General features: G+C 37.5%; 4 protein-coding genes across 6 annotated transcripts; all 4 read left to right on the forward strand.

Moving 5' to 3' along the window:
* The first annotated feature begins 7 nt into the window (after positions 1 to 7).
* On the forward strand, positions 8 to 1,521 carry LOC122076406 (non-functional NADPH-dependent codeinone reductase 2-like). Of its 2 annotated transcripts, XM_042641708.1 has the most exons (4): positions 8 to 398; positions 480 to 723; positions 820 to 999; positions 1,087 to 1,521. In XM_042641708.1, exons 1-4 carry the CDS (start codon positions 88 to 90, stop codon positions 1,300 to 1,302), a joined length of 951 nt encoding a protein of 316 aa, XP_042497642.1. In that variant the 5' UTR covers positions 8 to 87; the 3' UTR covers positions 1,303 to 1,521. The 2 variants fall into 2 exon arrangements, with proteins under 2 accessions (XP_042497642.1, XP_042497646.1); XM_042641712.1 differs by lacking the exon at positions 820 to 999.
* Positions 1,522 to 5,827: 4,306 nt separating this feature from the next.
* Positions 5,828 to 7,684, forward strand: LOC122076390 (non-functional NADPH-dependent codeinone reductase 2-like). Of its 2 annotated transcripts, none has more exons than XM_042641700.1 (4): positions 5,828 to 6,287; positions 6,421 to 6,613; positions 6,703 to 6,882; positions 7,273 to 7,684. In XM_042641700.1, exons 1-4 carry the CDS (start codon positions 5,974 to 5,976, stop codon positions 7,495 to 7,497), a joined length of 912 nt encoding a protein of 303 aa, XP_042497634.1. In that variant the 5' UTR covers positions 5,828 to 5,973; the 3' UTR covers positions 7,498 to 7,684. The 2 variants fall into 2 exon arrangements, with proteins under 2 accessions (XP_042497634.1, XP_042497630.1); XM_042641696.1 differs by having other exon boundaries at positions 5,830 to 6,287; positions 6,370 to 6,613.
* Positions 7,685 to 9,658: 1,974 nt separating this feature from the next.
* LOC122073730 (non-functional NADPH-dependent codeinone reductase 2-like) lies at positions 9,659 to 11,013 on the forward strand. Its single transcript, XM_042638383.1, has 4 exons — positions 9,659 to 10,028; positions 10,100 to 10,343; positions 10,422 to 10,601; positions 10,684 to 11,013. Exons 1-4 carry the CDS (start codon positions 9,718 to 9,720, stop codon positions 10,906 to 10,908), a joined length of 960 nt encoding a protein of 319 aa, XP_042494317.1. The 5' UTR covers positions 9,659 to 9,717; the 3' UTR covers positions 10,909 to 11,013.
* Positions 11,014 to 16,969: 5,956 nt separating this feature from the next.
* Positions 16,970 to 18,710, forward strand: LOC122077388 (putative disease resistance RPP13-like protein 1). The gene has a single exon (XM_042643331.1). It carries the CDS (start codon positions 17,090 to 17,092, stop codon positions 18,536 to 18,538), a length of 1,449 nt encoding a protein of 482 aa, XP_042499265.1. The 5' UTR covers positions 16,970 to 17,089; the 3' UTR covers positions 18,539 to 18,710.
* The last annotated feature ends 4,501 nt before the right edge of the window (positions 18,711 to 23,211 follow it).

Raw genomic sequence — 23,211 nt, forward strand, 5'->3', positions numbered from 1 at the left:
TTTCATTGACTAACCATGTGCATTTCCATCTTCTTGGAGTCATAGAAATCTGTACAAGCCATTGCAGTAAGCTAGAATTACTCAGAGATGGCAAGTGTGCCTGAGATAACCCTGAACTCTGGTCATACCATGCCTCTGCTAGGAATGGGCACAGCAGTCTACCCCTTTGTGGGATCAAATTCTGTCACCTCAGCGATACTCCATTCAATCGAGCTCGGTTACCGACATTTCGACACAGCTGCTCTTTACCAGACCGAACAGTCTCTTGGTGAAGCCATAGCTCAAGCTCATCACCAAGGTCTCATCAAATCTCGAGAAGAGCTTTTCATAACCTCCAAGCTATGGTGCAGTGATGCCCATGCTGATCTAGTCCTCCCTGCTCTGCACAAGACTCTCCGGTAACAAACCATGGTGGGCTGACAAGATTCTGTCTATTTGCATTCTTAAATATTGCTTATGACTATAGATATTCTCTGCAGGAATCTTCAATTGGATTACCTTGATCTCTATCTCATACATTTCCCAGTTAGCTTAAAGCCAGGAATGTTTGAAGCTCCACCACCAAAGGAGGACCTTATGCCTATGGACATGAAGTCTGTTTGGGCAGCCATGGAAGAATGCCAGAGGCTTGGTCTTACAAGGTCCATTGGTGTCAGCAATTTCTCTTGCAAAAAGCTTAGTGATTTGCTTCTTAATGCAACAATCCCTCCTGCAGTTAATCAAGTGAGTCAATTTCTCAGCCAGATCTTTAATCTATCTCTATCCCTTAATGCTTAATTGAGCAAAACCTGAATCTAAATTAATTTGGAACCATAAAAGTTGGAGATGAACCCAGTTTGGCAGCAGAAGAAACTAAGGGAGTTCTGTAAGAGTAAAGGTATCCATGTGGCTGGTTACTCTCCTCTGGGTGCCAAAGGAACAATCTGGGGTACCAACCAAGTTATGGAGTGTAAGGTGCTTGAAGAGATTGCCAAGGCTAGAGGAAAGACTATTGCTCAGGTTCTTGTAATTTATTACTCTAATTTTTGTTCTCCAGGGTCCAACTCTGTATGTGCTTTTGATCAAGTTCTGTTTTTGGGAGTATAGGTTTGTCTGAGATGGGTTCATGAGCAAGGGGTGATAGTTTTGGTTAAGAGCTTCAATGAGGAGAGGATGAAAGAGAACCTGGACATATTTGACTGGGTATTGAGAGAGGAGGACTACCAGAAGATCAGTCAGATCCAGCAGTGTAGAGGATTCCCTACAGATGATTTTGTATCAGCAGAAGGGCCCTTCAAGTCTGCTGAGGAGTTTTGGGATTGAGAGATCTAATCTAAATTAGACCTTTGAAGTTGCATTTCCAGGAATAATTTTTCTTAGTTTACTTCACTGACAAATGTCATTACCAATTAATATACCGAAGTTAAGGATTGGAATTGGTTTTAAAACTGGCCCAGATCAAGCTGAAAGAGAGCCAGCTTGGTAATCTATTCGTCCTCTATGTTCTGTCTAAGTAAATAAATAAAAGGGGGAGGTTAGGTATGTCATCGGCTTTTTTAGAATTAGCGATTCAATCAATGGGAAGGCTGGGATAGTTCCGGAGGCATGTCCAGCCTTTTTCCATATATTAATTTTCTTTCTATTGATAAAAAAGACTGGTGGGAAGGGAGAATTAGTCATCAATCTCTTTTAGTTATTTATTTATTTATTTTTGTACAATGAGTCCAATGGAAGCCATACAAGGGACCCACATAGGGGTCAAAATGGGGTATCAATAGCTATATGACTAGATGCCATCAATGGGACTTGATCGATTGACCAAGTAAATAAATAAAAGGAGGAGGTTAGGTATGTCACCGGCTTTTTTGGAATTAGCGACTCAATCAATGGGAAGGCTGGGATAGTTCCGGCGGCATACCCAGCCTTTTCCCATATATAAATTTTCTTTCTATTGATAGAATAGACTGGTGGGAGGGGAGAATTAGTCATCGATCTCTTTTATTTATTTATTTATTTATTTTTGTACAAGGAGTCCAATGGGAGCCATACAAGGGACCCACATAGAGGTCAGAATGGGGCACTAATAGCTCTATGACTAGATGCCATCAAAGGGACTTGATCGATTGACCAAGCCCTTGAAGCATTTTTCCAAGGGAGAAGCCCCAATCACAAGGGCAAGCCCCGAATCGGCATGTTGTGTTGACAACAACCCCCCCCCCAACAAACACAATATGCCTTCGGGTTGGGTGTGTGGATATCCCTATGTCTATCTTTTTCATTCTCACATAAAATGACTTTGCTACCCTCCAATCTATCACACCGCATTGAAATGATTTTCTATGCCGCTTGCTTAGAGAACCCTCTCCTTTTTTTTTCTTTTTTTTATCATTGGTGAGCATCTTGGCATGATTGATTTTTATTTTTTTTTTCAAAAACAATTTTTATTTTTGAAGGCAAGTATTACTACATATCAAGGTTCATAAAAGGTCTTGAGATGACTCATTGAGGGGGTTGACATTTTCAATTCTTACGAACAATTCACTATTGTCTATATTGACGATGTCCTTGTCTTTTCAAATTCAGTTGAGCAGCACTTCAAACATTTAAGAACATTTTATCAAATTATTAAATCAAACGGCCTTGTACTATCCAAAAGAAAAATGGAATTCTTCCTTACCAAAGTCAGGTTTCTTGGCCATCTGATCGAAAGAGGTACCCTTACCCCTATCGATCGTGCTATTACCTTTAGTGAAAAATTCCCTGACCAAATAGTCACAAGAAGCCAGTCCCAGTTGGCATCCACAAATAAACCCTATTCCCATGCTGTGGTTCTATCCTCAGCTGCAGGCCCCCTTCAAACCACAAACAGACCAAGCTCCAGCCTACAAACTACTCAAGCCAAACCTCTCCACCCAGAAAGATTTGGACTTGAATTGGGGGGTGGAGTCCGAAGAGGTGGAATCCAATAGTCAGATGAGGTTGAGGCCCCTGAGCAGGATCTTCTGGAACTTTGGTAAACAGGAGGTGGAGGCCTTCTATCAAATCGAATAGAGACTAAGCCATCCAGATTTTGGGTGATAGATTGGATATTGGTATTTGAAACTTGAGGTGGTATGGTGGTAGTTTGCATTTGCCATTCCTCAGGGAAAGAGATGTCTTTCCACTGAACTAGTTTGGGGCATACAATCGGATGATGAGCAAACCACAAATCTAAACTGCCGACTCCAAAAATGGGACATGCCCAAAGTATCTCGCAAAGAAATATACTACAAAGATTGGATCTCTTGGGAGACCATCAAAACTGTTGAACAAACCATTAATTTTACTCCAGAAACAAAAGAGATTACACTCTTTGATCCAAACTCTTTACAAGAATTATACACAAAAAATAAATTTAATTATGTCCATATCGGCCTCGTACAAGTGGCCATCAAACCCCTTCATCGTGAAGGACTTAACACGTCCCTGCTGTTAGCCCTTCGTGACCAAAGATTTCTTGAATTCAATGATTCCCTTCTGGGAGCCATTGAAACCAGCTTTTGCTATGGACCAGTCCACTTCAATGTTTACCCAAACATGTCTGTAGCCCTCGAGGATCCAAATATTCTTCACTCTCTCAAAATCAACCTCAAAACCCATGGATACAAGTTGATGCATGGAACCATCCCTATTTCCATCATCCATCGTATCAAATATATATATATATATATTCCACCCAAAAAAAGAAAAGAAAAAAGGGGGTTCAGTTAATGAGTATATTTACATGTTACAACCATCAATTTAGTGCCATCTTGGAAATTGATATGATACCGATATGGATAAGCGCAGATTGAACAGTTTTGCCCCTAGATTTTCTAAAAAATCAGATTTTTTAATAGTTTTACCCTTGGTCTGTACCATTCCACCTAGAGCTGCAATAGGGCTGGGTTGGGCTGGGCTTTTTAAAACCCCAACCCAATCCCAAATCTTCATATCTTAGACTAGACCTGCCCTAACCCTGACTCAAGGCTTAGAAATCTAAACCCAAGCCCAGCCTTGCTGGGCTCAACCCAACCCTGGCCGGTCCTAAGTAATCTTGACCTGTTTTACTATTCATGGTCATGTTGACCCTGACCGTAAAATAATATATTAATGTAAATTCATTAAAGTAAAAAACATTTCAAAATATAAAAATTACATATAATTTGCCTACATACAGTTTAAAACAATCCAATGAAGGTTTAAGTTTGATCATATAAAATTATATTAATGTAAATACATTAAAATTTAAAATAATCCAAAACAAGAAAATCATATATAGTTGCCCACATTACAGTTTAAAATAAAACAAACGATTATCATCACAAGTTTGATTAGTGAAGTGAGAAGCCCTGAGCTTTTGGAGGTAGACACATTTGGGAATTATTAAGGAACATTAGATATGATCTATCATTATATATATTTAGGGTCGAGTTGGGCCAGAAGGGGCTCATGGCAAGCCAAGGCGGGTTTGAGCCGATAGGGTCAAACTTAATTGCATCCCTAATTCCACCCATACAAGATTAGCCAGATATTGGTATCAACCTGTGCTGATACCAATCCAGATCACTAGATACATCCGGTCCAATCCCGATACCTAAAACCATTGTTATGAAGAGTAAATAAACGTTTTAGAGGGACAGGCATGAAATTCGTACTCATCGCCAAAGCATGCACAACAGCAGTTGGAGAGCAGTCGTTTCCCATCAGAGTAGTAGTAGTCATAGCAACTACTGTCTAATATCTGTTGATCACTATGAGATTAAAATTCCACTAATAGCTTAGAAATGGGATCCAAAGATGCTTTGAGATTAGTTTATAAAGACGTTGTTTGCGCTGTCCATCCCTTCCTTTCCATAGTTTCTACCCAGGTTTACGTGGGCTTTTCTGGAAGTTCGATTTTTCAAAAATGCTTCTTTGCTATTGGAGAACCTTGCTTGCATTTGTGGTTCTTTGCATATTGACCCTACCTATCATCATGGCATGGGGTCACAGCTTTCACTAGTCAATCGCCCAGTGTCAAAATTGGAATTAAAGATGAAAAGGAAGACTGGAGACTCTCCTGGCCAAATCCATTTTATCGTCAATTACAAGCTTCAAGTAGCCATTATGGAATGTTGGGACCAAAAGTAAATAGCATTTTCTTGACTGTTACAAGCTTTTGTGGTTATAAATGTAAATGTCATTTGCTTGTCGGTTACAAAAGTAAATGGTTTTTTTTTTCTATGTAAAAGTAAATGTCATTTGTTTGGCAATTACAAAAATAAAAGTCATTTGTGTAGCAGTTACAAAAGTAAATGCAATTACAAGCATCTACAAGATATAAAAGTAAGAGAAAAAGAACCTTGCCAATCTAGTGTAGGAAATACCCATATTGAGTTAGGTGCAAAAGACCACGCTACCCCAATCCCCCCCCCCTTTGTGTGGTGAAGATGCTCCCACGGCCCTCCCATTGGTATGCGCTTTTGGTGTTTTCTACGCCAAACTAGCATGGTTTTTGCCCCCTAAAAATAAATACTATTTTTCCGTTAGTTATAAAAGTAAATGTCATTTGCATGACAATTCACAAAAATAAATGTTATTTGATTGTTAAGTACAAAAGTAAACGTGATTTCTTTACTCCATTATGTTCTTATTTTTTATTTTATTTTTAAATTTTTACGCCGCCCCAGGATAGAATAGCATTGTCAATGACATGTCAGATAATGTGCTAGAATTCCACATTAAATAAGTGCACCAATACAATAACTGATCTCATGTGATGACCAAGTCCATTGCCTTCTATTTTTTGTTTTTTCGTTGGGATGGTATTAGTTCTTTTTTGATTTCCCTTGGGATGGTATTAGGTTCATTGACTCTAGTGTCATGTGAATCGCTAGGTTCATTGAATTAACTCTGGGCATTTCCATCTTCTTGAAGTAGAAGAAAACTGGACAGCCATAACCATACTTCAGTAAGCTAGAATTACTCAGAGAAATGGTTAGTGTGCCTGAAATAACCTTAAACTCTGGCCATATCATGCCTCTGCTTGGTATGGGCACAGCAGTCTATCCCTCTGTAGGATCAAATGCTTTCATCACCTCAGAGATACTCCGGGCAATCGAACTCGGTTATCGACACTTTGATACAGCCTCTATTTACCAGACCGAGCAGTCTCTTGGTGAAGCCATAGCTCAAGCTCTTCACCAAGGCCTCATTAAATCTAGACAAGAGCTCTTCATAACCTCCAAGCTATGGTGTAACGATGCCCATGCTGATCTAGTCCTCCCAGCTCTTCACAAGACTCTTCGGTAACAAACCCTAATGAGCTTACAAGTTTGTGTCTATTTTCATGCTTAATTATTGCTTTACAACTATAGATAATCCCTGTAGGAATCTTCAATTGGATTACCTTGATCTCTATCTCATACATCTCCCGGTAAGCTTTAAGCCAGGACAGTTTCAATCTCCACCACCAAAGGAGGACCTTATGCCTATGGACATTAAGTCTGTTTGGGCAGCCATGGAAGAATGCCAGAGGCTTGGCCTCACAAGGTCCATTGGTGTCAGCAATTTCTCTTGCAAAAGGCTTAGTGATTTGCTTCTTAATGTCACAATCCCTCCTGCAGTGAATCAAGTGAGTCAATTTCCATGCTAGATATATCTATCTTTAACCTAATTTTATTTCTATTATGCTGAATTGATTCTAAATTTGAATCATAAAAGGTGGAGATGAACCCACTTTGGCAGCAGAAGAAGCTGAGAGAATTTTGTGAGAGCAAAGGTATCCATGTGACAGGTTACTCTCCTTTGGGTGCCAAAGGTACAAATTGGGGTACCAACCGAGTTATGGAGTGTAAAGAGCTTGGAGAGATTGCAAAGGCTAGAGGAAAGACTATTGCTCAGGTTCTTTTATTTTCTTACTCTAATTCTGGTTCTCCAGTGTCCCAACCCTGTAAGGCTGCGTTTGTTAACGTTTTAGAAAAATGTTTCTGGAGTTTTTTCGTTCTATAGCAGCGAAAAAAAATAGAATAAAACGTTTGATGCATTTATGGCATGTTTTGTTTTTTTTCCTGGAGAAAAAAGTAAAAAACAAAAAAAATATAACACTTAGAATGAAAATTGACGGAAAGGAAGTTACGTCGTTCCAGTTTCATTCAAAAAAAAAAAGTCATAATTTGATACAGAAACTTAAATTTCTGTTTTTGATACGAAACATTATTTTTGAAACAAAAACGTTACCAAACAGAGCCTAAATACTTGCTTTTGATGAAGTTCTGTTTTTGGGAGGTGTAGGTTTGCCTGAGATGGGTTCATGAGCAAGGGGTAAGTGTTGTGGTTAAAAGCTTCAACAAGGAAAGGATGAAAGAGAACTTGGGCATATTTGACTGGGCATTGAGCGAGGAGGACTCTCAAAAGATCAGTCAGATCCAGCAGTTTAGTGCATTCCCTATAGATATTTTTGTGTCAGCAGATGGGCCCTTCAAGTCTGCTGAGGAATTCTGGGATGGAGAGATTTAACTCGGCCCTTATGATTCTCATGACTGATTAGACCTATAAAGTTGCATTTCTAAGAAGAATTTTGCGTAGTTTACTTGTGTGAAAAATGTTTCTACCAATTAGTTAATATACCACAGTTTATAAATTGGAGTTTGTATTAAAACCGATCAAGCAGAAAGAGAATCAGTTTGATAATCTATTCCCCCTCCATGTTTAGAGACACTTTCTCTTAAAATTGAAAAGGGGAAAAAAAAACCCGTAAGGGAGCATAGTCTCCACAACCAGAGACACAGGTAGGGGTAAAATGACTGTCTCACCCCCATAAAAACAGAAATACCACTGTTATTGGTGATTTTGTTTGTGTTTTCATACGTCCCCATGCTGATATAGAGGCCATGTTACCTTTTAGAGAACCCTTTCACAGATAAAGAAAATAAAAAGAGATTGAAGATTGGAGTAATTATATAAGTATTGGAAGAGAACGTTATTTGTTTGCACAAATACTACACCAATACAAAGACTAATGGGAGACCACACAGAGGCATCCTCAACTCTTGGGCCAAGACAATGAATTTTTTTGAGCCTATGTGTGTCTAAGCATAAACACACACGAGAGGTAGCTTTCGTTTTCCATAAGTATTTTAGCGGGAGCTCTCTGCTTTTTTATTGGGTTTGGTGTGTTCATCCAAACCCTCCCCCAACTATCTCATGGTGCCTCTACACCACCGGTGCAAGCTATATCTATCCCTTGGTGGTTCATCCAAAAAAAAAAAAACTCCCAGTAGTGGCAGAATCATGTTTTTTTTCACCTGAGATTTTTTATCCATTTTCTTGCATATTTTCCATTAAAATTGAGTCTTTGACTTATTCTTGTCCATGCATTCATCATGCGAGAAATTGTTGGCTTCCAACAAACAGCAGAATATGTTGGTGCAATAGCAAAGGACAGAGGTTTAAAGTCATAAAAAAATTACAACAATCCCATAAGCCTCTAGTATGTAAGAAGAGAATGACATGTTTGACTTTTTTCTCCTTTTGGTCGGAGTTTTCTTAAGGGACGGTGAAAAGGAAATTCCTATGACCACAACTTTCTAATGGATGAAAGAAGGGATCATGTAAGAGCAGGGTGATTTCATTCGACAATACATATATAGGGGAATCTTTCAGGATCCCTAGGATGATGGCTGAATAATTTCTGCATGGTGGAAGAAATCTCTCTCTCTCTTCTTTTTAATTTTTATTGACAAAAAATTAATTCGTAGGTTTGACTTGTGACAAAATGAAAGAATTAAAATCTTATATTGAATGACATGCAATGCATCAAATGTCGACCTATTGGATGGAGGTACTTATAAGAATATGAGTGATAAGAGTACCTCAAAAGTAACCAGTGTAGGACTTTCCTCCCAATATTTCCTCACATTTTTATTTTTTTTTAAGAGTTTATGGTTTTTTTCCATTGGAGGCCCAGAGCGCATCCGACGGTTAAGAAAACTTAAGCACATATCTTAGGTCCTCCCAATCATCCATTGTACGTTGAGCCTCAAGTACCACAGGAATGGATCCAGCAAGGACGCATTAGAGCCAAGCAGGGGCCCAATGGCCCACATTTATTTAATCCCACTACCACACACTGTAATTGGTGAGCATCCAGGCATCATTGAACATTTCTGTTTTTCAAGAATTTGGGTTGAAATCGTTTGTAATTTCAATCTCGTACAATTTCGTGAAATACCACCTTCAGGGGGTGACACGTATATTGATACCAATGCAATGGTTCAGATCTGGTACAACTAATAAAACATTTAATCAGTGAAGACTTATTTAAATCATATCTGGATCATTGCATTGGTATCAATACACGTGTCACCCCCTGAAGGTGGTATTTCACGAAATTGTACGAGATCGAAATTACAGACGATTTTTTTCCACAAATAGTAGGTAGGAGGTCGTGGTATCCACACTCCTATTTCTTAAGGTGGAAGAGTTAAGGGGCTAAGTCTATAATTTTTTTTTTCTATTAAAAAAAAGCCTGAGAGGCAGCGTGCCCTACGCCCAGATAGAGAGCTGGAGCAAAACACAATAATTTCGTACCATGTGATGAGCAAATCCATTGACTTTTTCTTATGTGGATTGGTTCATTCCCTTCCCTCTTTTGGGCATTTCCTTCTTGAGGTTGAGGAAAACTGGTCATCAGCCATTGCACTATTGCAGTACCAAGCTTGAATTACTAAGAAAAAAATGGTTAGTGTCCCTGAGATAACCCTAAACTCTGGCCATACCATGCCTCTTCTAGGTATGGGCACAGCAGTCTACCCTTTTGTAGGACCAAATGCTGTCACCTCTGCAATACTCCGGGCAATCGAGCTTGGTTATCGACACTTCCACACGGCGGCCGTTTACCAGACAGAGAAGTTTCTTGGTGAAGCCATAGCTCAAGCTCATGATCAAGGCTTCATTAAATCTAGACAAGAGCTCTTCATAACCTCCAAGCTATGGTGCACTGATTCGCATGCTGATCTAGTCCTCCCTGCAATTCACAAGACTCTTAGGTAAGTGGGTTTCAAGTTTGTCTATTTTTAATGCTTAATTATTGATTAACCATTATAGATAATCTCTGTAGGAATCTTCAATTGGATTACCTTGATCTCTATCTTATACATCTCCCAATAAGCGTAAAGCCAGGAAAGTTTCAAGCTCCACCACCAAAGGAGGACCTTATGCCTATGGACATAAAATCTGTTTGGGCAGCCATGGAAGAATGCCAGAAGCTGGGTCTCACTAAATCCATTGGTGTTAGCAATTTCTCCTGTAAAAAGCTCAGTGATTTACTTCTTATTGCTACAATCCCTCCTGCAGTAATTCAAGTGAGTCAATTTCTATCCCAAACTTTTTATCTTTGTATTCCCTATTCTTCTTAATCTATAAATTTGGAACTATGGAAGGTGGAGATGAACCCACTTTGGCAGCAGAAGAAGCTAAGGGAGTTTTGTGAGAGAAAAGGTATACATGTGACAGGTTACTCTCCTTTGGGTGCTAGAGGTACAATTTGGGGGACCAATAAAGTTATGGAGTGTAAGGAGCTTGAAGAGATTGCAAAGGCTAGAGGAAAGACTATTGCTCAGGTTCTTGTAATTTCTTACCCTAATTTTTGTTCTCCATGGTCCAAAACTTTATGTGATTTTTTCTGGTTTTTTGGGACTGTAGGTTTGTCTGAGATGGGTTTTTGAGCAAGGAGTAGTTGTTGTTGTTAAGAGCTTCAATGAGGAGAGGATGAAAGAGAACTTGGACATATTAGACTGGGCATTGAGGGAGGAGGACACCCAGAAGATCACTCAGATCCAGCAGTTTAGTTCTTTCAATACAGATGTTCTTGTGTCAGCAGATGGGCCATTCAAGTCTGCTGAGGAATTTTGGGATGGGGAGATCTAAGTCAGCTCTTGTGATTCTCATGACTGCTCAGACCTTTGAAGTTGTATTTCCAAGAATGATTGTATGCTTAGTTTACTTCTTTGACAAATTTTTTACTAATTAATATACCAAAGTATTTTATTGCCAGAACCTCCCTGCCTTTTTATTAGATTTGGTCGGTTCAACTACGGAACTACCCCACTCTCCCTTCTGTCTTTGATTAATTAAAAGATTGGTGAAAGGAGGAAGTGGTCACAGGTCATCACAGCTCTTGGTGACAAGAGATCATGGTTTCAAATTATCCATGTTAGCCAATATTGATACTTGATCGATATTATATTGACATAATGGTTCCGTGTTTAATTTCATAATCCAACTTAATCATATGGTTCATCTTTTCTTAGAATTTCCATTATTTATTTTTTTTTCTTCTTCTTCTTATGGATAATTCATTCTCTTATTTTGATTTTTAGTCAAGCTTTAACCAGGATTTTTGTTTCATATAAGAGTCCATTTAAAATAAAATTTGATACATGAATAGGGTTTTTTTTTCTCTAAATATTATTTGTATTAAAAAAAAATAGAATACAATACAAGGGGACTAAAACCCCTCAAACACCAATATTAAAAAAAATATAGAATATAGTACATGAATAGGGGTTAGTAGACAATACTGAATATTAAAATGTAAGCACCAAATATTATTTCAAGTGATAGATATAGCTTGCTCATGGTGCATGCCCCATTGGAACAGGCATTTTGCTGCCTCCCACATAATTTAAGGTGATGAATGAAAAAAATAATAAATGATACTTATTCACTTATGTGGGCTCTTTTCTGCCATCTAATATGAATTCACCCATACCAAAGACAGGTCGAATTTATACGCTTAATTTTAGGAAATGTTAACAGTCCCTAGGGTTGTTGAATTTCTAGAGTTAAACAATTGTTTTATTGATAAAGAGATCAATAATTGCCATATGATAAGAATTGATAGAGATTATTGGGTCTATGTGATAGAGGATATTGTACTCATCTCATTGGAAAAAAAATTTAGCTAACGTAAACATATAACGTACGCAAAATCATGATTCAAAGTCATAGAATAATGGAGTGGCATATTTATTTTATTTTATTTTATTTACTTTAGAAACCTTTTGATCAATTTTTCTACTTATTTTCTATTAAAAACGTATCTTTGACTTCTTCTTGTCCATCCATTCATCGTACATGGAACTGTTGACTTCAAAGAAACAATAGGATATGTTGGTTCAACCAAAAAAAACAATTATAAATTCGAAATAAATAAGTTAACCCATAGGTTTGACTTGTGATATATGGAAGAATTGAAATACAATGTATCAACCCACGTTCACTTTCATATTATAATAAGTATTAAACACATTAAACTAGGTTCTGGTCATTCATTTATCACTAACAGCAGTTGGTAATGTGTCTGGTTGCTGGTATTGGTGGTTGTCCCACCTCAACAGAATAATAGGGTCAACTCTTTTCATAAAAAAAATAAATAATTAATTAATTAATTAAAAATTAAAAAAATTAAAAAAAAAAAATTCTAGTCGTGAATGTGGCTTTGTGGAAATAAATACTTTGGAAGCATTTATAAAAGGGTTGATGAGATAGACAAAAGTGAAGGGCGGATCAAATCCTTATGCCATACGAGAATCATTCTTGTATAGGATTGATCTACAAAGATGAAATTCATCCAAGAAAAAAATCCTATGATGCATTTTAATACAAAAATTGTGGTCAAGACGAGTGAGAAGCCCCTAATAAACATGAACCCACCTAAATGTCAATCAATTACTTGTCGTGTGAAAAGTTGTTGAATTATAAATTTCACCAACACATGTGAAGACTATTAGGCTCCCTTTAACTTTCAAGCCTTGTGGACCAAACTCCCAACTTGGTTTATATTCAGCTAGGCTAAAATTAGTAACACATTTGGAATCGAATAGAGAATCCTTAATCAACCTATGTAGACCATGTGAATGGTTGGTTTCTTCAATCCAAATGTTGAATAATATTATTAGAAAAATCTTGATGGTAATAATCACAGATCCTTATTTTATCAAAAATGCATTTTAACTGTTCATGTATCAGTTTCTTAGGGAAAAAATAATAATAAACCATGTATCCAAACATGCATTCTTTCTCATTCGCCATTAAGAATGCATTCTCCATTCTAAGAATAAAAATGCTTACAAAAAGCAGACGTAAGATTAGGCATCGTGCAACCACCATTCCATATGTTAGCAATTATCGGTATCCTTAAGTATCTTTAACGAAGACGTACACCTCTTTTTTCTTTTTTTTTTTTTTTTTTTTTTGTTCCTTAAATAATGTTTGTGTCATCATTTTTTTCATAGAATCTCTTTACATTCTTGTCTCTAACTAGAATGACGCCTCTATTAAAATAATTTATTATAACAGCTTCATTAAGATTTTTTTTTTTTCAATGAAAGATGTCAAATAGTTTGTAACCTTTTTCAAGGGTAAAACATGTACATTGTGAAATATTGCTTAAATCTACATAGAATGAAGTTTTCCTTGTGCATTCTTTATATATAGCAAGGGTAGGGTGTGAGATGATGTGGCCTATATGTTCCACATCAGCATAATAGTGGGGTTTGGGTCCCCGATAACCACCACAGGAGGGGTTATCAATTAGACAAATGATTAAGAGACTAGGTCTCTGGCTTTGGTTAATGGGCAATACTTTGGCATCTTCGACTAGCAAAAAGAAAAGAAACTAGACTATTGTGAAAAAATATCTCTGCCCTTTATTTATTGGAGGAGACAGAGAGAAACATGGAGCTCTGCTCCAGGATAGAGAACCACTTCCCATTAAATATTGTTAAATTCTCTTATCATATTGCATTGATTCGAGGCCAATATTGGTGTTGGTCTTAGGGTTTCGTAACCCAATCACCAATCAAAGACGACATCTAAGAATCAAAGAAAATGCATGCATTATACTATCATGAAAGATTAAAAATTGAACTATAAAAGGTTGATATAATAAAAGCGAAATACGGAATAGACATGGACATTAATTTATATGCAAACGCAACCATGTGTGCTTAATGCGAGGTGATAAAGTTTACAAAACCATGTTGATCACTTATTCTAAGAAGAGTAATTCGTCACTTATATATAAGGGTGTCAAATTGAACCCGGCCTGGAAACGAAATTAAAACCAGACCAAATCGAATCAAATCAATTCAGTTCTGGAATGCAATATCCTAATTTGGTTCAGTTTGATTCCGGTTCCAACAAAAGGACCATCGATTAAAACCGAAAATTGAATTGAATTGAGTTGGATATTAATGTATATATATATATATATATATTATAGTATATGATAAGCACAATAAATAAAACCAAATCGAATCGAACAACTTTGATTTGAGTATCAATTTTTAGAATCAATTTGATTTGGATTGACACAATATTCTCTGGAATCAAACTAAAACCACATCAAATAATCGGAACTGAACCGATTTACATCCTTACATGAGCAATATTGATGTTAACACAATTCAGTTCAAAATTTCAAATCGATTCACTCCAAGGATATGACAAATAAAAGCCAACACTTCGTGGAAGCTGAAACTTTCCACAAGCTTCCAAAGAAAGGTAAAATTATCCTAACTCCGAAAAAATTCTACTATCCATTTTTTCCAATACCTACGTTTATGAGTTAAAGAACGCTACTCAATAGTGTTCTTTGTATCTACACATGGGAAAGTGGAGGTGGGGAATAAATGTTTTGTCGCAGTCTGGTTTCACTTCCCAATGTAAGTGGGCATACCAAACACAATGAGGGAGGGTAATGTTCTTTATAATCAAGGATTTAGGGTGTTCCTTGGTTATATTTTATGGATAGAGGTTGGGTGCTCCACTAGCTTTATTGGAGTTAATGGCTAGACTGGATGGGAGAGGGGAGAGAGGAATGGGGGTCCTTTGTAAAGGAGAGGGAGAGAGTGACAGAGGCTCGGAACCCAGCAGTGTACCTAGCCTTTTCCCATATAATTCGTGGTTTTTTTGTTTTTTTGTTTTTTTGAATAAAATGAAATAGGCAAATGGAAGATGGTTTGAAATGAAAGACAAAATTAGAGAGAGAATTTTTTCCTTTACTACAAAAGTAAGAGAAAAAAAGGCTCTCTGAGCCGACGGTAGAGTGTACACGCCATCCTGAGCATCACTACTCGATGAAGAAAAACTTCTTCCAAAAAAAAAAAAAAAAAAGGAAAAAACATAACAAAACAAAACTAAAGAACGTTTGGTTTGGATCCCTTATTACTACAAAAATCATTTCAAATTACCATACAAGTGAGCGAGGGGTGAGAGGTCATTTAATGTGAGTGGAACACTTTCATGAAATCACTTCATTTTATTTCTCGGTTATTGACAATGGCAGGGAACCATAAACGTGGAAGAGGAATTTGGATCTTCTCCAACGATTTTCTCTTCAAGTTCCATACATGCAGCCTAGCACTTGGGGGCACATAGCCTCAGATGGTCGGCATGCAACCCTAGGCATGCATGTGTATGGTTAGAGAATTATTGTAGGGAGAGTCATTGGAGAGGATCCCAGTTGCAATGGTAAGGTTGTTCCACCTTGCCCTCTCCCCAACCACTCCCCCCCCCCCCCCCCCCCAGCCCCAAAAAATAGAAGGTTGTTCTATTGTGACCAACTGGTCATGGATTGTACATTATGATCCTCCCCAAATCATGCAGTGGAAGGAGCCTCATGAAGTATTTATACAGGGAGATGACAGGTATCCTACACCCTCGCACAGATTTTTTTTGTTTTAAAAAAATAATATGTAAGGAGGTGCAATATAAGCCTCAGGCTCAAGAGCTTATATATTGGGGGAGGATTTGCTACAGGGGCAGGGGTAAGAAGGAATCTGCACACTACACTACCACATAGTTAGAAAGGAAAATTACATGATTATCCACTTTTGGGTTTTCCTTTAAAAAATTACCTGCCAAAAGTTTTGGTTAACAAAAATACCCAAAATTAGGTTTGTGTTTACAAAACTACCCACCCAAAATTTCAGTTAACAAAAGTACCTAAAATCAAGTTTGGGTTTACAAAACATTTCAGTTAACAAAAATACCTAAAATCAAGTTTGGGTTTACAAAACTACCCAAAATAATGAGTCTTCATCTTCCACATATAATCATGTATTTCTTTATTAATGAAACTCTGAGTGGGTAGTTTTATAAACTCAAACTCAATTTTTGGTATTTTTGTTAACTTAAACTTTAAGTGGGTAATTTTGTAAAAGAAAACCTAATTTTGGGTATTTTTGTTATCTGAAACTTTTGGTGGGTAATTTTGTAAAGAGAAACCCAAAAATGGATAATCATGTAATTTTTCTTAATTAGAATAGGAGTAGGAATGGCAATGTGGGCTATACTTTCTATTATATATGTGAGAAAAATATAAAGGAATATGTACAAAGGCCATGTAGCAATCTTTTTTTCATCCAGTTTTTTGGGATTGAGTTCACTATCCAACTGCATAGTGCGAGCACCTCGTGTTTACTTTACTTTCTCTTCATATAATAGGGGTAGATATATCATTTCATAAGAAGAAGAAGAGAGTTCAATGAATCGAGTTACTAATTACCCTATGCAGCCATACAAAGTTCTTTTCTTTTATATTTTTTTTTCCCACTTACGGTTTGTTGAACGAGGGGCTTGGATGGTGTAGATAAAATATTGCGCAATAGAATTTTAGGAGTATTATTAACCATTAATAAATAAGGGGCAGACTTTTATCGACTTTGATGCCCATTGATGGGCTAATTTTCTTTTATTCTGACCATTAATGTACTTACATATAATAGAAATTGGCCAATGGTTGTTTGAACCTGTGAATGGTGTAGGATAGACCCTCATCCAATGGCTTTGTACATGATGCACCACCGTGCACAAAACCTTTTCCAAAGAAATTTTAGGCAATTGAAAATAGGTGAAAGCCAGCTTCCCCTTCATTTATTAGTTTGTTTGTTGATTTATCTACCAGCACTAAGGAGTATTTACACAGCTCCCGCCCTCCCTCTCCTAACACTAAAGAGTGTTAACACAGCTCTCTCTCTCTCTCTCTCTCTCTCTCTCTCTCTCAATTGGGAATTCTCTTGCTTTACATCTCTCTCCCTGAAAGATGTCAGATCTGAAACAGTTTCTTGGAGGGGCCTTCCATAAGCTAATCTCTCCTGAGTTGCTGGACTTCTTACTCCATTGGAAAATGGACTTAGATGAAGTGGAGTCACTGAAGCAGACATTAACCATGATCCAGGCCTTATATGATGAATCTGAAGTGAAGCAGTCTACCAAAGATGCTGTGAAACTGTGGCTCGACCACCTCAAACAACTCCTTCATGATGTGGACATACTATGTCTGAAATTGGGATCTGAATCTCAGATCTACCCTCACCAAACCCAACAGGTACGCAACCTTGTTTCTCTCACTCCAAATGAATGTAGTGCCGCTTCACCTTTGTTGAAGGCTGATACTGAATCTGTGGTCAAGGGCATCAATGTGCCTGATGGCTTTGGACCTAAAGAGCTGCAGGAAATTAATAAGTCTGAATCAAAAGTAATGGATATCTACAATAGGTTTAAAAGTGTAGCACAAGAAGGTGTTGCTCTAGGTTTGAACTCGAGCATGCGATCTAGGTCCTTAAGGCACATGATACTCAGTCAAAGGCCACCGACGAGTTCTTTAGTGAATAGATCTAAAGTTTTTGGCAGAGACGAAGATATGTGGAAGATTATTCGATTGTTGCAAAGTCGTCCTAGTAACAATGATAATAATTTCTCGGTGCTGCCCATTGTCGGCATAGGTGGAGTTGGAAAGACAACCCTTGCTCAATTTGTCTATAACCATGAGATTATCCAGAAACATTTTAATCTGAAAGCTTGGGTCTGTGTTTCCGAAGATTATGATGTGGTCAAGTTAACTCAAAAAATTCTGGAGTCAATCCCTGGGTCAACCCTTCCTTCTAATTCACTAGATGCATTACAGGTTAAACTCAAAGAAACATTGACTAACAAAAGATTTTTATTTGTTTTGGATGGCATGTGGAATGAGATCGATGATGACATGTGGAACGAGATCTACGAGAGATGGGATGCTTTAAGGATCCCTTTCACATTTGGTAAGTCAGAGAGCAAGATATTAGTTACAACACGAAACAAAGGTGTAGCATCAATCCTACGCACTGATCATTGCCATTACCATGATCTAAAAGGTTTGTCAGACAAGGATTGTTTGGAAATCTTTAGAAGGCATGCTTTCATGGATGAGAATTCATCTTATGCCAATGAAAAGTTGAAAGTATTTGGAGAAAAAATTTTAAATAAGAGTAAGGGTTTACCTTTGGTTGTAAAGATATTTGCTGGCGTCATGCGAGTTAAAACGGAGAATAGTGAATGGAAAGATATTTTGGAGAAACTGGAGAAACAGGTAGAACCCAATATTAATCTTGTCACTCATAATTCAGAAAATGGTTCTACTGTTTCACAAAATACATCCTTCAATAAATTTGTGCATGGTGTTGATCCTCAAATTCACCTCATTTTTACCATGCGGAAAAGATCTTGCTTGTGAGAAAAGGCCACACATCTAAGTGAGTATGTATATGTCCAAGATGGATATATGCTTGTAAAACTCTTTTTTTTTTTTTTTTTTTTTAAGTATGCTTGTAAAACTTGATGGTTAGAATAACGATTGCATGTGTTATCTTCTTAATTAAGGTTAAGGTTTCTCTGTTTAGTGTCCAGTTTATTGTTTTCTATCTCTCTTCTTAAGTAAAGCTTCTATGCTCAGACCCAAACCCCACCCCCCTTCCCTTTTCAAATACAACTTTCTGATATATCCATCATGATGTTGAGTTAGATGCTTAGCATATTCGGCTTTGTTTCTTGAATACTCCATATTTAACAAGATTTAATTAGTCTATGATGTAGACGGGGACGCCAATAGGGTTGATAGCCTAACAGAAAGAAACCCTTGCCCTATCACCAATCGAGTCAGCTGGTTATGAGTTTGAATCAAAACGACCCACTATTGCTCATTAATCTTGTGGAAGCGCTGTTTCTTGTATAAGGGTTTCAGCCTAGGGGCTATAATCATTACCATGAAACACCCTTTTTAGTTAACCAAAAAAAAGAAAAAAATATTATTCCACCAAAAGGAAGAAAAAGGCTACAAGACGATGCAAGATGTGTATTTTTGAACTATTTATGAAGTCTTTCTTTGAGTTATCTAATTATGCTTCTATTAATCCCACAATTCGTTTTGGCTTTTAAAATAAAATAAGATAAACTCTAATTTATTAACCAACAGTAATTGATCTTTGAGTGAGCAGTGGCACAATAGCCAACATTGATTCCTGTCTTCTCCACCACATAATATCTGTTTTATTGGTTAGCTGAGAGAGAGAGAACCCATAGTGAATATAAAACACTTTGAACCTGCAAATTCTGTGAACTGCGGCCAGAGTGAACCCACAATGGACTCAAAACCTTAAAACTCGAAACTTAACTGTGAACATGCTGCTGCTGCAACAACAATTTCTATGAACTACCAGCCAAAGTGAACTCAAGGTGAACTTGAAATCTGAAACCAGGAGAACCACAATGTGAAATATAAATAACAGAGGGAAATTTGCCAAAGGAAAGAGAAGTGATACTGATCAAAGAAAAACGAGAAATGCAGAGATGAGAGAGAGAGAGAGATGCCGACCGAGAAGGGGGAAGAGAGAACTCATCTGGTATTGGAGATCGCCACAATAAGAGAAGAAGAGAATCAAAAATGGTCGAATGGCTGGGATCTGGATCTGTTGATCCAATGGCTGGGATCTGTGAAGCAGCAGTTGCACTATGCTTTTCACCGGAACTTTTAAACACTACCCAAACAGAATCCTTCATTTTTTGCCATGCTTTACTATTCAAATCTAAGTAATTTGATACTCAAAATGATTTGAAAATTTTTCATTTTTATTTTTGTTTTAATTTCATTACAATTTACTCACGACTAGACAAAGTAAAAATAAAGAACAATGTGAAGCGAAGACGGAAGCGTCTGATTCATGGGGGAACCTGCCCCCTCTGATCTCTTGAGTAGGAGATATTTCATTCTGCTCTCTCTCCTAAAAGAAACAAGTCATCTTCATTTTATTGGATTCAATCACCAAATTATTGTTGTCTACTGAAATCCAACCTCTGAAGTTATCCTATGTTCCAGTAACCCTATTATAACTAACATCTACAATTCAGAGAGAGAGAGAGAGAGATCCAACCTCAGAAGTTATCCTATGTTCAAGTAACCCTATTATAAGAAACATCTACAATTTAGAGAGACGTTAACATCCACCCCCAACAGGGCAGGGTAATCAACTTTGTCCTTGATTTCAATTCTCAGAATCTTCTACTTTGTCCAGCCAACCCCCTCCTATTCTAAAGAAATATTCGGGGTCCAACAATGTTCTTATAATGGAGAAGTTTAACTTTGAAATATTTGTAGTCCAACAGTTTTATAATGGAGAAGTTCAACTTTCAGCATACATAAAACATTTTTTTTATGAGAAACAAACTAAAATATTAAGCAAATTGAAATCAGCAGTTACATCGTTCTTGATTAGAAAAGACAACTTAGCTATCCTAGCTTTATCTGCTACTCTNTCCCTAAAGCCAAGTAGAGTAACCCTTGTAAGAGTGACTCTCTGGTCAAGTAGGGAAGCTCATATTATGATGCATCCCTCGGGCTAAGTAGAGAAACCTACTTGTGAGTCTCTCTCTAGCTTTATCCCCTTTCTTTTACTTTATTTTTATTTCAGCATTTTTTTCCTTTATTTATTTATTTATTTTTTTAATTGCGTGGGTTGTTTATTTTTAGTTATTTATTTATTTAATTTTAATTGCGTGGTTTGCGTTTTTAAATTCTTAGATGACGAATGGTTAGGACGTTATTTTTAGGACGGTAATTAGAATTAGATCACAACCATTAATCAGTTCACTTTCGCATTATTAAAAGAAATAAAAAATAAAGTGGCTGCTCTCCCTGTGTTCGACCCGTAGCTACACTGATTCGTACGCTTGCGGTTACATTTTAAATCTCAAACACATGCGTGGGGTATGCGCACGAGGTAGGCAGGGCTACGGGTGCGAGGTAGGTAGGGCTACACGCACATAAAAAATGTGATTTTCCAGGAAAGATTGCAGGAGATCCGATGATCCGATTTTGGCGTGCCATATATCGTTAGAATCGTGTATCCAAATACTATCTATCCATATGGTCATTCTGACGAATTCTTTCATATATGAAAGGTCATAATTGGTCCCTCTTCCCTCTCGCATAGGATTTTTGGGGTTTTGGGTGAGCAGGGGATGTTTCTAGGTTTCCTTAATCAAATATCGTCTCTATCGATCAGAAGCAAGAAGTCACGCCCAAGATCTGCAATTCATCATAGCCAGAGGGGGGTGATAAAATTGGGTGTCTACAGTGCCAAGCCTTTAGTCATAGGATCCGACACATTATCTACTTAGTCAACCTTCATGACATCTACATCACCTGGACCAATGATCTCCCCTATCAAGTGATATTTTCGCTGCATATGTTTATTCCTCTGATGAACCCTATGCTTCTTTGCTTGAGCTATTGCCCCCTTGTTATCATAATACAATGGAATGGGATCCTTAACAAGCTCGGGGAAAACTTTGAGATCACTCAAGAATTTATTCAACCAAACTACTTCTTTGGTTGTTTCACTAACTGCTATGTATTCAACCTCAGTGATAGAATCAGCTGTAGACTTTTGTTTTGCACTCTTCCAAATAACACCTCCACCACCTATCATGAAAATCATCCCTGACGTGGATTTTCTATCATCTTTGTCAGTCTAAAAATTGGAATCCGTGTACCCCATAACTGATGTGGCCCATAAACCAAGAAGTGATCCTTAGTATTTCTTAAATACTTGAGGATAGTCTTGATAGCAGTCCAATGCTCACGTCCAGGGTTGGACTGATACTGGTTCATAATCCCTACATAATAGCAAATGTCTATCCTGGTACACAACAGAGCATACATGAGACTTCCCATCACCGAAGCATAGGGACTCTTCATCTTTCAGTATCCTTTTGAGATTGAGGGCATTGGGATTTGGAGAGGCTTACTCCATGCCGAAAAGGAAAATTCTTCATTTATATATATGGATTGTGACAAGCCTAACATTCTTCTCTTATGATCCCTCATAAGCTTAATCCCAAAGATGTAACTGGCTCCGCCTAAGTCTTTAATGGAGAATGTAGTGGACAACCACTTCTTTACCGTTGAAAGCATACCCACATCATTTGCTATAAGTAGTATGTCATCTACATACAATAACAAGAAACAAACTGCACTCCCATTGAATTTCTTGTAAACATAAGGTGTCACACCCCGTTCACATAGAACCAGACCAGTGATCGGGCTAACACCTGTTAACCCAAAACCTGCCAAGACCATCTGACGCAGTAACCACTACACAACATATACACAACTAAAGAAAGCAAATTATGTATTTCAGTGGAAGTCTTACATGTATATACCTGTAAATACCCCAATACTCTTGATACCCAAATTATGTTATATAAGACATTTACATGTGGGCATGTAGGCGTGATTTATACATAAGAAATACAATTTAAATATCTAGAGCATAAAAGGAGTAACATCACAAAATAATAAAAAAGAATCCTACTTAGGTATCAATGTTGTTGTCACGTTACACAACTTTCGTATAGGCACTTGGCACCATGCCCAAGATCTTCGAGGACCCACCAGTCCTCAGCTGGAAACTCTACCGTGGTTCTCGGCTCTAACTCTTCGATCAGATAACTTGCAAGATCATTTAAAAATGATGTGCACGTGGGATGAGCTTACTAGGCCAGTAAGTGAAAAGAAAGACCAAGCAATCATACGCAATACAAATGAACCTATATGTATGCAAGTCCATTTCTAATAACCTAAATCACCTAAGAAACATTTCTATAGGTTATGTGCTACTCACAACCATAGTGCACGTATGCCCCAGGTATGAGTCGCGAACTCCATCCCGTGATACCCCCATAGGGTTACCGGAGAAGGCCAGCCATGGGTACCAGAAAGTAAATTGTTGTTCCTCAGCAACATTAAAGTAAAATGGGTCTTGCCCTGTATTAAAGTAAAATGGGCCATGCCTGCATTAAAGTAAAAGCAGTATGATTGGCCGTCTGATTATATCACCAAAGTTGTCGACC

This window comes from Macadamia integrifolia, chromosome 1, assembly GCF_013358625.1.
Source record: "Macadamia integrifolia cultivar HAES 741 chromosome 1, SCU_Mint_v3, whole genome shotgun sequence".
Lineage (NCBI taxonomy): Eukaryota > Viridiplantae > Streptophyta > Magnoliopsida > Proteales > Proteaceae > Macadamia > Macadamia integrifolia.

What these genes read in the sequence shown, in the direction of transcription:
- LOC122077388 (XM_042643331.1), top strand. Translation starts at nt 17,090, where the DNA reads ATGTCAGATCTGAAACAGTTTCTTGGAGGGGCCTTCCATAAGCTAATC.
- LOC122076406 (XM_042641708.1), top strand. Translation starts at nt 88, where the DNA reads ATGGCAAGTGTGCCTGAGATAACCCTGAACTCTGGTCATACCATGCCT. An exon ending in GCTCTGCACAAGACTCTCCG is followed by an intron (nt 399 to 479) that starts GTAACAAACCAT and finishes TATTCTCTGCAG; the next exon opens with GAATCTTCAATTGGATTACC. An exon ending in GAGGAAAGACTATTGCTCAG is followed by an intron (nt 1,000 to 1,086) that starts GTTCTTGTAATT and finishes TTGGGAGTATAG; the next exon opens with GTTTGTCTGAGATGGGTTCA.
- LOC122073730 (XM_042638383.1), top strand. Translation starts at nt 9,718, where the DNA reads ATGGTTAGTGTCCCTGAGATAACCCTAAACTCTGGCCATACCATGCCT. An exon ending in GCAATTCACAAGACTCTTAG is followed by an intron (nt 10,029 to 10,099) that starts GTAAGTGGGTTT and finishes TAATCTCTGTAG; the next exon opens with GAATCTTCAATTGGATTACC. An exon ending in GAGGAAAGACTATTGCTCAG is followed by an intron (nt 10,602 to 10,683) that starts GTTCTTGTAATT and finishes TTGGGACTGTAG; the next exon opens with GTTTGTCTGAGATGGGTTTT.
- LOC122076390 (XM_042641696.1), top strand. Translation starts at nt 5,974, where the DNA reads ATGGTTAGTGTGCCTGAAATAACCTTAAACTCTGGCCATATCATGCCT. An exon ending in GCTCTTCACAAGACTCTTCG is followed by an intron (nt 6,288 to 6,369) that starts GTAACAAACCCT and finishes TAATCCCTGTAG; the next exon opens with GAATCTTCAATTGGATTACC. An exon ending in TCCCTCCTGCAGTGAATCAA is followed by an intron (nt 6,614 to 6,702) that starts GTGAGTCAATTT and finishes GAATCATAAAAG; the next exon opens with GTGGAGATGAACCCACTTTG.